The sequence below is a fragment of the Lissotriton helveticus genome, chromosome 2_1 (genome assembly GCF_964261635.1).
Source record: "Lissotriton helveticus chromosome 2_1, aLisHel1.1, whole genome shotgun sequence".
In the NCBI taxonomy this organism is placed as follows: domain Eukaryota; kingdom Metazoa; phylum Chordata; class Amphibia; order Caudata; family Salamandridae; genus Lissotriton; species Lissotriton helveticus.
Window position 1 is genome coordinate 972,556,362 of NC_136059.1, and position 18,312 is coordinate 972,574,673.

Here is an 18,312-nt window from a genome sequence, read left to right on the forward strand (position 1 = left end):
GACGTCCTGCAAGTCCAACGCTACTATCCAGTCTCCAGTGTCGAGGGCAGTCAAGACCTGAGCCAGAGTCAACATCTTGAACTTCTCCTTCCGGAGGAAGCGATTGACGTTCCTGAGGTCCAATATGGGGCGCAAGCCCCCCTTGTCCTTCTTGGGGACCAGAAAGTAGTGGGAATAACAACCACGCCCTACTTCTGGCCGAGTAACGCGCTTGATGGCCCCCTTGACCAAGAGGTCCTTGACTTCCTGCTGGAGAAGCGCAAAGTGATCTCCCGACATGCAGTGGAACGGAGGTGGCCTGGCCAGGGGGGCAGACTCAAAGGGGAGGGAGTAACCTCTCCGGACAAGTTGCAGCACCCACCTGTCGGAAGTGACAGAACGCCAATGGGGAAGGTGATGACAAATCCAGCCACCCACAGGCGTAGAGTGCGCCCCGAAGATCAGACTAGGATGGCTTCGAGGCGGATGTCAGGGCGGAGGTGGACTGGCCCTCATGCCGTCCCCCAGAAGCGCCACGCCGGCCTCCACGCCCACGGCCCCGCTGAGTCTGGTTCTGCGCAGGCTTTTGACTGACTGAATGGGCAGGGGCACCCCTTTCCTGGCCACGAAAGTAGTGAAAAGTAGACGCGGTCGGGCGCGTGGCGGAAAGGCCCAAGGCTTGGCTGTAGCTAAAGAGTCCTTAAAACGCTCCAGCGCACGGTCGGCCTTATCACCAACAGGCGAGTGCCATCAAAGGGCATGTCCATGAGCGAGCTCTGGACATCCGGGGAGAACCCAGTAGATCTCAACCAGGCGTGACGACAAAGTGCCACAGTCGTGGAAATCGCCCTACCCAGAAAGTCTACGGTATCTAAGCCACAATGAATGGCGAATTTAGCCGCGGCCTTACCCTTGGCCATGGCCTGGGACAGCATGGCCTGGACCTCTTCAGGACACTGAGGCAACACCTCAGCAACTGTATACCACACCACGTGGGAATAGCGGGCCAATAGACATGGCCGACGAGAACAACAGCTTGCCGAACTGCTCCAGCTTCTTAGAGTCCTTATCCGGCAGCGCCGAGGGAAAGGCACTCTGGGACGTCAAAGGTTGAATGACCAGGCTCTCGGGTGTAGGATCAGTAGTCAGAAAGGCAGAATCACCTGGCAGCGGGCGATGATGCCAGGTGACGTTCTTATCCAAAGGCGACCCTGGGGGCCGGCGGCGACCAAGTGCCCAACAAGACATCAATGAGGGCGTCATTGAACGCAGCAGTGGCTCCGATGAAGTGGATGCCGACTGGAGCACTTCAGTGAGGAGATTAGTTTTTAGGGTCACCGTAGACACATCAAGGGTAAGGACCTCAGCTGCCCGACGGAGCACCACCGTATACAAGGCACCTTCCTCCATAGTGGACGGGGAGAGGCAATTAAATAAACATAAGAGGGACCCTGAAAAAAACCTATTAACCACATCGGTGCTCGATGAGTTCCGCCCCTGTGCTGGAATATGCAAAAACCCATTATACATGACGAGCTGGGCTCGTCATGAGCGTGCTGGGAGGCTACCTCATGACGAGCCCAGCTCGTCATGAGCGTCGAAGGGGTTAATAGGGAACAACCCACCAGGGGAAAACAATATACTAAATGACGTGAAAGGGGAGTCCCCAAATTATGTAAAAGGAGGACGAAAGTTCCAAAATGTATGAAAAGTAGAAAATTACACCCACAGAACTACTCACTTAAGTTTCATATTTATTTTTCGTTTCATTTTTTCATTATGAGATTTTCTTTTTTATATATATATGATATCAAAAACAGGATGAAGTGAATATAAAACAAATCACTTACAAAGGTACATTTAAATAAAGCATCACAGTAACTTCATAATCCTGAAAAAAAAAATGTAGGACAATGAAAGAAAGAAAGAGCAACCCATACTTAACAAAATGCACAAATGTCTGATTAGAAGTTCACATAATTAAGGTTCAATAAGCAGGAAAAAAATCACATAAAAAAGCGGACACAAAGTTCAAAGTTACATTCAAAGACATAAGACAATATAAATAACACACAATAGACAATTTTAAACAAAGACAGGAGAAAAGCGCCGACGCGCGTTTCGGAAAATGCCAAAAACAGCAATTTTATAAAAATTCCTTCATCAGGGCGCACATCTTATGTTTCTTAGACCATTATCGACCCAGGATACAGTCATCTAAATATACAATTCTGAACCAATGAGAACATCAGGGTTGCCCAAGCATATCTGTGGGTGAAAAGAAAATACAATGTATTTCTGAATACAGAGCAGAACAACAATATAGGTCTGTCTTTGAGCAAGACCATCAACAAAGAAAGTCGTACCACATTCAAACAAAAAGTGAAGTGAAAAAAAGAAGAACGACTCAAGCATTCGTCACCAGATTATTACACTTTATACCCTGTGAAAAAACCGAAACGAAAAAACGTGTATAGAAAACATGGATAAATGTGCTATTGAGCTATAGACCAGAAATGCTAACCTCGATGGTCTGTAGTCAAGGTTCAAGAATTGCCTTAAATAAATGGAATTCCAACACTGGATATCCCATGCAGGGCAATAATCCTGGATGGATAAAACAAAAAATTAAGCCATATAGTGCAGTAGATAATACTCTATAGTACATTAGGGCGCAATGGAATTGCTGCACAATTGGGTTTGTACTCGAAGCATAAGGGATGTCCTAGGCAAAATGGTCTGACTATCTATAATAGAAATCAGATCCCTGTGAATCATTAGTAAAGGGTAAAGAAACAGCGGGAATAATTCTAGCGCAGTTAACTGTCCAGGATACTGAAAAAAGGAAGAGCGGGGGCTGCATTGCTCACCTATATCTGCCCAAGGCTGGAGACGGCTGAGAGATCTCTTTCCCTACATACTTATGGCTCAAAGAGACATGTCAAGAGTCCAGATTTTTCTTAAAAAACACGATGGGGAGCCAACAACTGTTGGAAGAGGAGATACGAACCATTTGCTAGGGAATTTGACATTAGTCAAAGGTTTGGAGGATCGAAAAAAATACACATAACTAGCTAAACAGCCCAAAGAAGATCCCTCACGATATCAGCTTACCCCGAAAAGAAGTTACGGTAAGGTGTATCCTTGTAATTAAAACTGAAGAAATATGAAAAGTCTTATGGTTGAGATACTTGCAGTTCCTACAGGGGCATGAAACAAACAAACAGAAGAAGGATCGGGTCAAAACCTTTGAGACAAGGGAAAATGCGAAACCTTTGCTAATAAAGTACCAGTTACCATCAAAAGGAAAATTATAAAGCCGGAAAAAGTGCAATTACATGACGTAGCAGCCCAAGGTGTCCCTCACTTTGTGGGCTTACCCAAAAGAAGAATTCCGATGAGGTGAATCCCCATAAGAGGAACTGGAGGAAATATAAAAAGCTTACTGGTCGGGAAAGTGGCAAGTCCTATATGAGCGAAAAGAAAACAAATAGACAAGGGAACGAGTTGCGGCCTCTAAATGGAATGAAGGGCTAGAAACCCATTAAAACCCTAATATCTCGCCCCCACTGACCTGATTTCCGGATTCCTCCTCATGGTCTCTGTATGGCGGAGCCATCGTCACGAAGCTATCATGCTGAACGGCCTTCAAGTACCGCCCCTCCTTAAATATTGTGAGGTCCAATCAGGTGCAGGTGGAGACAGCGCGTGTAAATGACGCAATGTTAATGGACAAAATGAAATAGCCCACTAGCAGAAATACCGCGGCAAAAAAAGTATCAGTTATCAAGGAAGGTGGTCGGAGATAGAAATAAAAGATAGACTAAGGCTCTCAGAGAATTTCAGCCATATTCGACAGTCGTTCGTAAGCAGGAACGAGATTCCCACTTTAAAAAGGGTATTGAGAAATGAGTAGCGATGCCCAACCGCACCATGAACAAGCATTAGAAATGCAATAGGTCTCGGATTTATTTGAGTTAGAGCTAATGGCATTGTAAATGGCAATGTCTTTTAGCCATGTGTTATGGAGTGTATGCATGTGGTGTGTAGTGGAATTATGTGGGTTGGATTGGAATTGTAGCAATGATGGCATGCTGAGCTTTAGATGAATGTTTAAAAGTAAATTGCACCATACTGCGATTGCAACAATAGTTAATTGTGGATGCGTTAACAATTGATGTGTGCACTGATGGCTGGTGGTGTTTGTGCCTGTAGAAATTGTGCACTGATGGCTGGTGGTGTGTGTGCTTGGTGGAAGCGTGCACTGCCGGCTGGAGGTATGTGTGCTTGGTGGAAGCGTGCACTGATGGGTGGTGGTGTGTGTGCCTGGTAAAAGCATGCACTGATGTCTGGTGTTGTGTGTGCCTGGTGGATGCCTGCACTGACGGCTGATGGTGTTTGTGCCCGGTGAAAGCGTGCACTGACGGCTGGTGGTGTTCGTGCCCGGTGAAAGCGTGCACTGACGGCTGGTGGTGTTTGTGCCCGGTGAAAGCGTGCACTGACGGCTGGTGGTGTTTGTGCCCGGTGAAAGCGTGCACTGACGGCTGGTGGTGTTTGTGCCCGGTGAAAGCGTGCACTGACGGCTGGTGGTGTTTGTGCCCGGTGAAAGTGTGCAGTGACGGCTGGTGGTGTGTGTGTGTGTGTGGTTGCGTGTGTGTGGTTGCGTGTGGTGGTGAGTGTGTGGTGGTGAGTGTGTGGTGGTGAGTGTGTGGTGGTGAGTGTGTGGTGGTGAGTGTGTGGTGGTGAGTGTGTGGTGGTGAGTGTGTGGTGGTGAGTGTGTGGTGGTGAGTGTGTGGTGGTGAGTGTGTGGTGGTGAGTGTGTGGTGGTGAGTGTGTGTGGTCCTATGTGTGTGGTCCTATGTGTGTGGTCCTATGTGTGTGGGCCTATGTGTGTGGGCCTATGTGTGTGGGCCTATGTGTGTGGGCCTATGTGTGTGGGCCTATGTGTGTGGGCCTATGTGTGTGGTCCTATGTGTGTGGTCTTATCCTGCGCACTCACTCTTACTCTGCAGTCATTCTGCGCTCAGGCTCACTCTGCTGCGCTCGCTCACACTCTGCTGCGCTCGCTCGCACTCTGCTGCGCTCGCTCGCACTCTGCTGCGCTCGCTCGCACTCTGCTGCGCTCGCTCGCACTCTGCTGCGCTCGCTCGCACTCTGCTGCGCTCGCTCGCACTCTGCTGCGCTCGCTCGCACTCTGCTGCGCTCGCTCGCACTCTGCGCTCGCTCGCACTCTGCGCTCGCTCGCACTCTGCGCTCGCTCGCACTCTGCTCTCGCTCACACTCTGCACTCACTCGCTCACACTCTGCACTCACTCGCTCACACTCTGCACTCACTCGCTCACACTCTGCACTCACTCGCTCACACTCTGCACTCACTCGCTCACACTCTGCACTCACTCGCTCACACTCTGCACTCACTCGCTCACACTCTGCACTCACTCGCTCACACTCTGCACGCACTCGCTCACACTCTGCACTCACTCACACTCTGCACTCACTCACACTCTGCACTCACTCACACTCTGCACTCACTCACACTCTGCACTCACTCACACTCTGCACTCACTCACACTCTGCACTCACTCACACTCTGCACTCACTCACACTCTGCACTCACTCACACTCTGCACTCACTCACACTCTGCACTCACTCACACTCTGCACTCACTCACACTCTGCACTCACTCACACTCTGCACTCACTCACACTCTGCACTCACTCACACTCTGCAGCACTCACTCTCACTCTGCAGCACTCACTCTCACTCTGCAGCACTCACTCTCACTCTGCAGCACTCACTCTCACTCTGCAGCACTCACTCTCACTCTGCAGCACTCACTCTCACTCTGCAGCACTCACTCTCACTCTGCAGCACTCACTCTCACTCTGCAGCACTCACTCTCACTCTGCAGCACTCACTCTCACTCCGCAGCACTCACTCTCACTCCGCAGCACTCACTCTCACTCCGCAGCACTCACTCTCACTCTGCAGCACTCACTCTCACTCTGCAGCACTCACTCTCACTCTGCACACACTCTGCACTGACTCAAACTCTGCAGCACTCACTAACACTCTGCCGCACTCACTCTCACTCTGCAATCATTCTGCACTCTGCACTCACTCTCACTCTCACTCTTTACACCCACACGGACAGTAAGCGACAGGCAAGGTCAGGAGCCCAGATCAGCAGCATGCCTTTAAACTCCCACGGACAGTAGGGTGCAGGAACGGACTGTGCAGTAGCAGATTGCACACATCATCAGCATGTCTTTAAATGCCCGCAAACAGTAAGGATACCCACGAGGGGGACACCCACCCACACAGGGACAGTGCGGGGCCCCACTGAGCGTACAGGTGTAGAGGATCACAGCTCATCCTCACAGCCCCGCAAACTTGGCTGCGCCCCAGCTCTGCCCTAGATTCCTGCTCCCGCGCACACGGAGCGCAAGGGAGGCGCGCGTCATATTAATGCACCGTCGGTTCAGCAAAACCAGGACATCACAGACTAGATCTGCCCCCATGGGAGGTACGCGGATCAGAAGCCAAGGCACAGCTGGAAGAAGCGAGAAATCACCCGAGAGAAGTGTTTAGCAAAACATCGTGATGGGGTGATTGCACATAAAAAGGCACTGGATAAACATGATTATAGAAGCCGCAGACATCATAGTGAAGGCAGAGAAGTGCGCAGGGTTGTGTACACGATAGCACATACACCATAAATAACTGTGAGCAAAGAGAGGGAGTGTGATAGCCAAATCCACAGCTCGAGCTTGTTCAAAAATTGTTCAAGTTAACTTTAATTCCCAATATAAATGCAAACAAAGCCACGACCCAGGAGGTGGGAAACAACCCAGTGCCTCCCAAATACATGCACACACACTTCTTTTAGAACATCATCGGGTCCGGGTACACGGGTGAATTAAAACTGCAGAAACCAAAAGTATTTCATACAGCTTTTCACCCAGGGACTAACGTGAAACGACCATGGCGGCTCCGGGCTGAAAGCGAGTGGGGGAAAACAAAGGCTGCCACAGAGGGCACTGCAATTAGATGAATCCCGGGTTCACGAGTGAGTTTTTGCTTTTTTCTGGGCGAAAGAATACAAATACAAAATAGTAGGCAAGAACACCCTGGTTTGGACAAATTTTCGCCCGCCGGTTCGACTCCCCGGCACAATACGAAATGCGCATTTTTCTCAATCTCTGTCATTTGCGCAGAATGTTCCAGTGCCCTCTTGTCGCCGGTGCCAGGCGTTCTGCCATTAACTCTGAATGCCGCAGGTACCATCACGGCAATTAAATCATCCGCTCGCCTTTCATCGTACGAAATGGCGGAAGGAAGCTTAAAACGTTTATACTCGCTGGCAAAATATTACCTTACCGCTTCTTATCTGTGAGCGGTTGCTGTGACTCAGTTAAACTTCAGGCTAGCAAAAAGTAATTCACTTGTATTAATGTGTGTTAGGGCTGTTGCTTTTCCCGCCCTCAACAATATAATTCCTAGAATTATTAGGTAAAGGGATTGTATGTACATAAGAGCAGACTTTGAGAAAATAGGAGCTTATACGTTTGTTAGTCCTTTGTTTGTATTACTTTGGTCACAGCATTGCGTCTGCATCTGACGTGCAGCAAATCCTGGCAGTGCACCTCGGAGCTTGTTAGAGATGGCAATGCAGATAGGTTGGATGCAAAGTTCAGAGTTCGTGGTCGATTGGGCGGAAATTATTTTAGCTCGGTGATGGTGTTCTGGAGGCGTGGCCGGGCAGTGCTGTGGGTGAAAGGTTGCCGCCAGCCAGAGAAGAAACGATCATTCTGTCTGGTGTAATATTAATCAAGATGAACGCCCCCCTCTGTCCATTGAGTGCGCCTCTAAACTACTTCAGCCAGCGGAGTTTATTCAGGTGCGCGAGAAGCTCTTTCTTAATTAGCCCAGCTGGACCAAGACAAACATCTCGAGGGGGAATAGAGCCTGTCTTCACACAACTGCTACCACAATGGAACAGCACCCGGTTTCTCATTTGTCTACCTGCACACCAGTAACTGTGGCATTGATTTAAGCAGCAGTGAAAGCGATCGCTTTCGCAGTTGCTAACAAAAAGAAACTCGAGACTGGTGCACGCACGCCCAGCATCTGTCTTCAATTACCGCGTGCCCTGACAGCCGCGATAATTGACGAAATATGGCCTTCTGGTGCGCGTGATCCCACGCAATATGCCATAGGTGGAGCTACTCTACCGCCTATGGTCTATTGCGTGCTCTCTTCGAAAAAAACACGCATGCGAAGCCCAATTGCCATGCTGCTAGCAAAAAAAAGGACAAAAATTCACGAGCAACCAGGAATCTGTTAGGTAGCTTTTCGGAGACCCTCACACAAGGACTCTTAGGCTCCGCCTACACTGCTACGCCGTGTGACGTAGGCCCGAGCCCTAAAAAGGAAAAAGAACTGATCACCATGGGCACTCAATGGTGCTGAATAAGCACTATCCATTATTCAGTACTAATAGCTAGCCAAGATTAAAAAAAAAGAAACAAAAAAGAAATTAACCAATCTACTGGGGTCAATGAAACGGGTAAGAATAGAAATAAATAATTTTTAAAAAAAATGTAGAAATTTTTACATATCAAGGAGCCACAGCAATAAATAATAATGAAAAAAGGGGAGTAAAAAATATGATGAGAAAAGAGCTTTGGGTAAAGACTGAAACTAAAAAAGGCGAAAACCTAGAGTAAAGACAAAATGATGATCTCCTTAGATGATGGCATTTACCCACGGAAGGCATTCATTCAGACCTGTTACAGCTGTCTGAAGAGTACAAATCCTCCAGAATACCTCGCTTTTGCCCCTAAGGGCATCAGAGTTTTCCATCTTTGGGGCAATTGACATGTTTCAGAATTAGCCATTTAAGATCTTTAATGGTGTGTTTAAACTCCTTCCAGTGGGCTACTAGAGGAGCCCCAGCGTGATAATTGCGAATAGCTGACTTATGTTCGCAAAAACGCGTCCGAAATTGTCTTCCTGTTTCACCAACGTAGCCCTTGTGACAAGGACAGAGCAAAAGGTAAATAACGTTGGTGGTGCGACAGTTAGTCATTTCTTTGAGTTGGAACTTACGTTTGCCCCCGAGTTCAGGGGAGGTCATTACAGAATCACATGCGTGGCAATTGCCACATCTGTGACTGCCTTTGATGGGATTAGGCCCTAAAATAGATCTTTGAGTTAAACCTGGTTCAGCCAGTATAGACGCTCTGGCAAGAGCGTTTCTCAAGTTTTTATTGCGCCTGAATGCGAAAATGGGTTTAGCCAATTTTTCCACTGCTGAATCTGTATTCAGAATATGCCACTGAGAGTTGATGATATATCTCAATTTGTCATTAGAATTGGAATGGGTGGTCACTACTACCAGCTTAGGATCCTTCGTTTCCTTGTTGGGGCTCAAAAGGGCATCACAATCAAAATATTTGGCTCTTTTGTAAGAGTCCCTAACCAGTCTATGAGGGTATCCCCTGTTCAGAAATTTCATTTTAAGTTGGGAAGCATGTGTCTCAAAATTACCAATATCTGCACAATTGCGACGGTCTTAAAAACTGACTAAACGGAATACTGTTCTTCTGACTCCGGGGAAGGTAACTGTCATAAGAGAAGAGTGTTGCATGCCGTCGGTTTAGTATAAAGAGATACTTCTATAGACTGGTTAATGGCTTGAATCCACATATCCAAAAATTCTATTCTAGATGAGCTAGTGTTGATACTGAATTTGAGGTGCGGGTCACAAAGGTTAACCCAAAGGCTAAACTCATGTAGTTGTTCCTCAGGGCCCTTCCAAAATAAAGAAAGTATCGTCGATATAACGATTGTAGTTAGTGACATTTTCAAAAAATGGGGCAATCTCATTGTAAATGCATCTCTCCTCAAACACACCCATATAGGCATTCCCACATTAGGGGCACAAGCTGCGCCCATGCTGATGCCATGGACTTGTTGATAAATAGGGTTGTCAAACTGAAAGAAATTCTCTTTCAGGACAACGGCCAGGAATTCAAGGATGAACAATTTCTCTGATTGACAATCTGATCGATCTAACATCTTCTTCACTGACTGTAATGCTCTGGGGGAGAGGCAAACCCCAGGTCAGAGGAGACATTGAGGCCGCCGACCTCCTCTAAGTCGTCCGCCCAATCCTTCTCAGAGTCGCACTGATGAGCAAGAGGGTCCTCAGGCCCCTCCCAGTCGTCCTCAGCCTCCGCCGTATGCGGCGGAGCAGGGACCGGGGGAGGAACACATGGCGTCGGAAACGGCGCCAGCCAGGGCCGAACAGGTACCATGTCCCAATTCGGATTCCAAGCGGGTACAAAACCGTCCAGGAACCGGGGCATAGGCGGAACCAACGGCATCCACTGCGGCCCCACAGGCAGAGCCGAGGGCGGTGCTGGGGCCAGAGCCAGCAGCATAGGACCTCTTGGCGCCGGGGCCGGGGCCGGGGCCGGAGCCGACGGCACAGTATCCTGCAGAGCAGGGGCCGGCGGCGCCGGGGACTGATCTGGAGCCGCCGGTGGGGTCGACGGCCCAGCAGGATCCTGACAAGGGACCGCGGGGCCCAAAGGCGCACCTGCGAGAGCCCGAGGCCTAAACAGGCGGTCCATGGCGACAAGAAACTCTTGCACCTGTGCGGGAGTCGCCGAGTGACCCAGGTAAGGCGGGTAGGCCGCGGGACTCCCAGGCTCTTAAGTAGCCGTGGGGGCGGAACCCCTGTCCCCCTCGTCCGAGGACCGACGGGGGGACGTCGGAGAGCGATAACGCTTCTTTGACTTCTTTTTAGGTCGTCTCTTACCCAAATCTGAAGGTGAAGACTTGGAATCCGAGGAGCGGTGATGGTGGCCCTGCGAGCGTTCACGAGAGTGGCCCCTGGACCGCGAGCGGCGCTGGGACGAGTGCCGAACTTCTAGCAACTTCCAGCGCCGCTCCCTTAAGGCCTTCAGGGCCATGGCCCGACAGTCCAGACAGGACGGGAGTCGTGGTCGAGCTCTAGGCAGTAGAGACAGACGTCGTGGGGGTCCGCCACCAACATACTGCGACGGCAGGCCCCACAGGACTTAAAACCAGGCATCCCCAAGCACCAGAGAAGACCAACAAGAGACAAAAAGTACCAAAAAAGATAGTCAGAAAGTGACTAGGGTACGTGCTCGAACCGGATCTGCGCTTACTGGCGCGGAAAAAGAAAGAACTGACGTCAGCGAGCATGGGTGGCGCCTAAGTAGTCTCTGTGACGTCATCTCAGAGCATACGACACCAGCGACGGACATAGAGCCGCACAACGCCACCTACTGATGCGCTGGTGTACTGCTAGCAAAACTTTACGGATCCAGTCTGGCACCTGGGGATATTCTAAGGTAAGGAATCTATCACTAACATTTCTCTTTCAGATATCTTATTTCTAAGGAGGTGACAATCCAATAAATTGCATTCCAAATTAAGAAAACATTGAAAAACTACAGCACACCTACGAGGGCTCGTTATGGCTCAGGTGACATCATGCTGTGCCGCATGCAGAGCCATGTAGATACCAACGCCCCCTGTCGACAAGGGAGAGCTATCAAAAAAGGTCAGAGCTGGTGCATAGGGATATTCAAAAGGTGAGGAATTCACAGGTAGATTCATTCATCAGAACAGTGTTGATTCTGTTACTCTCACGTCCACCAGTCACAATTTGGCCGCTTTCATAACGGAGCACATGTTAAGTAACCTGAAAGAGAGTACCTCTGAAAAACAAAGGTTGGCTACATTTTAGATACCACAAAAGGAAACAGACTAATGATGTCCATAAAAGAAGCTACTGCATTTTACACATTAGAGGGTAGTTTTCCACTCTGGTTTATTGATCAAACTAATTTTACACAGATCATTAAGTTTTAATCCCTGCTTAACAGATTTTAATAAGTGGAAACCAGCTCGTCCTGCGTTCACAGCAGATGTCAAATGCATTCTGTGAGTGTGTTTGAAAATAGCACCTGTTCGCAGACTAGGCCCATTGAGGCTCTGGGACCACTGAGGAATTTACTGTCTGAGTCCATCACTGCCTTGGACCATGGGAGGGGGGGGGGGGTCTTGTGTGTACATACTATCTCTATAGCCTATCACCCTAGGTACAGGCCCCCAATAGATCAACTAAAAAAACAGCTGCAGCAGGTTCAACTTACCTCCAATTTCACAGGGAGATGACAGTCACCCACTGGGATTTCAACTCACTATTCAGACACCAGCACCAGGATGTACCCACTATACCACTAAACACAAGAAGGAAAGTAATGTAATTCTTTCTGATGGTTCTCCCTGTCTCAATTTGATGTAATCTGTGTCATCATATGATTCCATACACTAATTCACTACCTGATTTCTCATCTTCGACGGGCAACCATGTAATGTAGAAAATAATCTCACTGGCAACCTATTTAGATATAGGGTATACTAGATCACTTACCTACCCACTTAATACTAACCAAATAGCTCAGCAAACACTGGTGAGATTAGCCATAAATTACTGGTCACTCCTACAAGTCCCAAGTAGTAACAAACCGTGAACACCAACATTCTATCATTGCAGAAGGATGTTTATAAGATTGCATCTTGGCAAATCTCAACGGATATGTATTTACTTGCAGTTGTGCCACCCTTGAGACGACTATTTAAACAGGCTGTGTTGTTTTATTTATTTAATAATGTTTGCCCCCTGCTGGGGTGAGCTGGTTGTGTTCCACTACATTATGTCGCAATATATTAGACAGGCTGTTCACTCCCATGGTCAGGCTATATAATTGTGATATTGCGTTGTTAGTATATGGTATCTTTTTCATTGAGACTCTGGGACTACTAAGGGCTTTACTGCCCGAGTCCACTGGAGTTCATTACTGCCTTGGGCCACAGGTGATCATTACTACCTGGTGTAATTGATGCATTTACCAAGCTGTGCCAATGCTGTTCATTCATTAATGCTTGGGGTCACTTGCGGGGTAGGGGTGTGTGGGTGGTGGGTGTCTGTCTTTGTGTCTCTCTAAATGTTAAATTAATTAATTCATTCATTCTCTCCCTCTGTGGGTGTGTGTACATGAATAGCCCATCACCCTAAATACAGCACACCAATAGATCAACTAGGCAGACAGTCACACCAGGTTCAACTTACCTCCAATTCCACAGGGAGAAGACAGTCACCCCCTGGGACGTCAACTCCCTATTCAGACACCAGTATTTTGTACTATATGCTGACATGCGCTTTCTTCCAGTTGCGTCCATAAGAGCTATCTGCCTGTAATAGCTCAGAGAAAGTCAAGAGCCCTTCTTCAAAAGGGGGATGACAATGCTCCAGGTCCACGATTTCGGTATTTGACCAGTTTTATATATGTAGTAGGATAGAGGTTCCAGATATGTACTCCAGGCTTCGGGGTTACTTTTTAGGACAGTGACTGGGTTCCTATCTGGACCCATCGCTGATGATTATCTAAACCACCTTATATATGATAGGATTTGTTCTTCCGTCGGGGCACTTATCCCATCTTATTCTTATTTGTCGTTCGTCAATTTCACAGAATTATTTGACAGGGATCTTTCGAATTTGCCCTATAAAGCTCTAGAAGAAACTTTCCTCAGTAATTTTGAGAGACTGGGTTTGCTGTTGGGGGTTTTTGGGCACCGGCCCCTTTTGCTATTAATCGCCAGAACTGTTTATTTTTCTGAGAACTATCAGCTATCTGCAAGTCAATATAGTTTCAATCCATAAACTATTTTTTTCCTATTAGTAATTATTTTCTTTCATTTTTTCTTTAACTTAGAAATTTATTTTTTACTAGAGTCAGAAAAGCTTATGAATTGCTATCCTATTAAACTATTCTCACAGCTAATAACAATAACCAATAAATCACTCGATTAAGTACTAACTTTGGGTTCCAGACTAGTGGGTAACACACCACAATATGCTTCAACACCTTGTCAGGGGTAGTAAGTAGCATATAACTGTACTTACAATACAACAGGCACTTCATAAAAGTGTGCATGGATAGTGGATGTATATACGCATGCACTACACAAAATGAAATCTATTGGCTTGGACAATGGATGTTCATTTGAGTATACTAAAATTGTTATCAGTGAGTAAAATAACTTTGCACATAAGAGATTAACCAATTAAAGTTGTTTTCCATTGTATTTAGTCACGGGCGGATTGATTTACATTGAAAAGCTATGGTGAATTTAGATTTTATGAAATGTTGTTATAAACCTACTATGATGTCTGTAATTTGGTTATCACTTGGACTGTATTTAGCAATTGCAAGAACTCATTTTGAATATTAAGTATTTTTATAGTTTCATGATGAGCCCGAAATATTAGTGTATTTTCTCAATGAAAACAGCTACTTTTGTTATTTGCTGATGTGCACCGAATCAAAAGGAGGAGGTGCATTGCACTGGCTTAGCCCAACATTTTCCCCAACATGTTTCATGCTTTCTAGCCTGTCACAGTGGAGGGAATTCGAAGTATAGGGAGCACACTTACCTCAATATGCTGAAATATGTACGGGTGGTTGCATATTTTTCTCAGTTGCATGATCGTGTTCATAAGAGTCTTCGCTCCACCTTTGCCCTGAAAAACAATTATAGATTAAAGCTTACTCAGGCATATCTACAGCTGAATACAAAGCAATTTATTATTTTAATCCTGGGGTCTCCATTTTTTTTTTTAACGGAACATGAGCTACTTCTGTAAAATGAAAATTATCCCCAGCTATGAATATTATTACCCTTGTAATAGTAGCCACATCAGACTACATTATATTAGCTGCCACACTATGCAATGGTACCGGTAGTGATCACCTTACCGCATCAGGCAGGGTTGCACGCAGAAACGTAAAGTCTTGGTCAATTTGGAATCTCTTTACATAGGTAATACATAACAGGTGAGGCTGCAATGCACATGGCATCAAGGTAATAATAATAGTAAGTCTCCTCAACTCCACGATTTATCGCTCTGCTTTGAAAGTAGTTTGCAAATTCAACCATTTGGCTCCAAACATCTTGGGTTCTGAAAATACACACATTTTCTTCCCGAACACACAATTTTCAATTTTAGTATAAATATATTAATTCAGCCAAGCAAAAGCTTTCAATGTAGTAGGTTTTACTCTGATATATTAATAAACGACTACTAACTATTTTCTGTTTCAAAACTACGTCTTGAGTATTTTCCCAGCAATCTGATGAAGAGGATTTCTCTTTACGGAAGAGCTGAGTATCTTCCATTGGTACTCCCCCATTATGTTTGATTAGGTTGTCCATGAGGATGTGAACTAGCCTATCTTTGGTGGGCGGCAGGAAGGATTTCAACGAAACATGAACGGCCAGCAACTCCAGCTACTTGATGTGAAGGCGGGCCTCACCCTAAGAAAAGAGTTTTCTGATGTTCACCTCACTGAAATGAACTTCCCAGCCCAGTAGTACACGTCTGTCAACACAGCCAGCTAAGGGTGGGTTCGGAAGAGGGGTCTACCTCATGTCCAACTGCAGTTGAGCAGCCACCACTGCACACTTTATGCAATCTCCCCAAACCCAGAAAGAAGCAACAAGGTTTCATTGGTGGTTGGTCTACTGAGGCTTCAGATCCCACCACAGAGCATGCATGTACAGGGCCCCTCTATATGGCTTTTTTTTCTCCAAAAGAACCTGGACTTCCTGTTGCAAAATAGACAAATGGTCCATCAAAAGCCTCTCAGCTATAGGTGAAATAGGTAGCAAGAAAGGAATGGGAGGGAGCAGCACTTTTCAACTATACGAAGGACCCACCTGTAATATTTAACTGGTGAACAGCCATGGAGAAAATTAGTGATCCTGTCTTCCACAGAGTGGTTGTTTGTCGCAAAGGGGTAAACTAAAGCAGCTGCTACTTAATGGGCTGGGGCATGGGTAGTTGTATGCCCATGCTGGACTGTGTTGCGTGTTAGGTCTCCTTCCCCGTCCCTGAAAGTACTTGGGTAATTGTGATTGGGGTGGTAGGTCTTGAACTTGCCTGAAGGTGAAGACCCTAGAGATGCCTTGAAAGTGGCAAAATTGTTGTGGATACAGCCTTGTGGGTGTCGAATGACAAGGGAGTACACAGGTGCTGTAGTTTCTTTAAAGCGCTCAAGGGAGGAGTAAGCCTTCTTGCCAAAGGAGCAAGATCTGCCAAAAGGCATATCCATGAGTGACACTTGAACCAGATCTCATCCACGCATAAAACAGAGCGCCACAATAGTACATACCATACTGCCCCAGCAGTCTATCATGCTCAGTTCTGATCAGATGCTATACTTGGTGGTATCCTGGTGATCTTAGATGGTCTATGTCAAACTGGCTCGGACTACTTCTGGAACTGCCATTACAAGTTTGGCCATGGAATCGTATAATGTATGGAAATAGGGTCCAAGAAAGCACCTGCTGCTGACGGACCTAAGGACCAGGCTGGCGAGGGAAAATATTATCTTACAAACACCTCCATTCTCTTTGACTCCCTATCCAGCGGGTTAGTAGGGAAAGAACAGGGGTTAACTGTGCTGAAGGGAGCCTGTACCAACAGTCACTCTAGCGTAGGGTGCTGCATGACAATGGTAGGGTCACCAGGAGCTGGTCTCGGACAATGTACCACTTGTCTAGCTAATAGTGGGCATGTACAAGGTTTTGCCCAAGTGCCCATGAGGGTATCGGTAAGTGCTTCATTAAATGGCAAGAAGTGTTCTGAAGAGGACTGACAAGATTGCAGGACCTGTATGAGGATATTAGTCTTCATTTCAATTGAAGGCAGTCATACATCTAGGACTTCAGCATCCTTCTATTTACCATTGTGAAGGATGCAGTAGAAGGACTAAAGGCGGGCCGGGGGACACCGTGAAATAAACATCAAGGACAACCCACGTGGACTAGAGTCAATATAGATTACATAAACAATCGTCCTGAGGTAAATATTCAAAGTTAGATACCTCTAAGTGATTTAGATGTCTCCACAATCTAATTCCAAATTTAAATACTCACCACTTAATGTAAATTAAGAACAGAAAACACTGAACTAATTGTACTTTCTGTCAAATACATATTTTCAACTAATTTATATGCATTGATGTGTGAAAATGTGATTATAGTGCAGACGACGCAGTGCTCAAAGTGTGTCTGTGTGTATACATATACACAAACACACACCTTGACGCCCTTGTGGCCTGTCACCAGAAAAGTGGCAAGGCTGGGACAAAGCCCGCTTGAACTTTTTGTGTTTTTCTTTTTCACTTGGGCTTCCCAAAGGATTGGGTGTGATGAAGCTCTGTTGCAGGACCTCTCGAGAGTGAGATTAGGTATGTGTTCTTGACTTTAAGCACGAGAAGCCTTTTTGCAGTTGCAAGTGAAGCTCGGTGAAGTAAACTTGGCTACATGGTTCCAGATTCATCAGTGCACAGTTCCCGAATGACTTAGAATCGTGGCCTAACCTTAGACACCAGATGCACACTTCAAGCGATCAGTCACGGACATTTGTTTACTACAATCCCTACAAGTTCTCTTGCACACAGTAAAAGCTTTTCCATGAAGAACAAGCATTTACAATGCAATGGTTTCGCCTTTGGAAAAGTTAGAGGTATTGACATTGTAAATGACAAACTTTGTATTTATGTGTTGGTTTTGAAAACATATAAATAAATGGCATTGTCATTTACATTGCCAATAGCTTAATCTTCTCGACCTGTTCGATACACAGCAAGCGCCTTACCCGCTTAGTTCCAAGCAACCTGAAAATACCTCCAGTGGCATGCCTGGGCGACCTTAACATTAGTCTCCAGAAATTCAGTACATTTTATTTTGTCAGCCCTAGGGCAAAATATTTGGACTGAGAAATGTAGTTACTCCTGTAGGTAATACGGGTGGATCAGAATGGGGTTGGAGGATTCAAACCTGCCGCTGTATTCAATACGGGTAGTGCGGCTAAATCCGAGGAGCAAAGAAAAAAAAAAGCTGAGCTCAGTCGAGGCGCTACATTTCCCCATAGAAAGTACGATGCGCTTGTCACCCAAAAACATTAATTAACTAAGAAAATATCAGTCTCCGAAAAAGCAGTATTGTAGTAGGGGTATCTTGTAAATACTCAAGCCATTTCCAGTCTTTGCCTAGAAAGGGGTCCAACTGATCTCTACGATGGCTTGGTAAAGGTTTCAGGAAAGTGAATCCAATTTGGTAAATAACCTAAGTTAGTGGCATTTTTCCTGCTGTACATGTACCGAAATCATCAAACTTAATAGATAAACAGTCCAGCAACTAACACCGCAAGACACAGC

General features: G+C 46.4%; 1 protein-coding gene across 3 annotated transcripts in view; it reads right to left on the reverse strand.

Annotated features, from left to right (window-relative positions):
- Nucleotides 1–18,312, reverse strand: part of SMARCA2 (SWI/SNF related BAF chromatin remodeling complex subunit ATPase 2) — a 1,851,064-nt gene that overhangs the window by 1,104,554 nt on the left and 728,198 nt on the right. For all 3 annotated transcript variants that reach the window (XM_078675722.1, XM_078675721.1, XM_078675720.1), the window contains exon 22: nt 14,523–14,609. In XM_078675722.1, the coding sequence (XP_078531848.1) occupies nt 14,523–14,609 (87 nt within the window). The remainder of the gene's footprint in view (nt 1–14,522; nt 14,610–18,312) is intronic.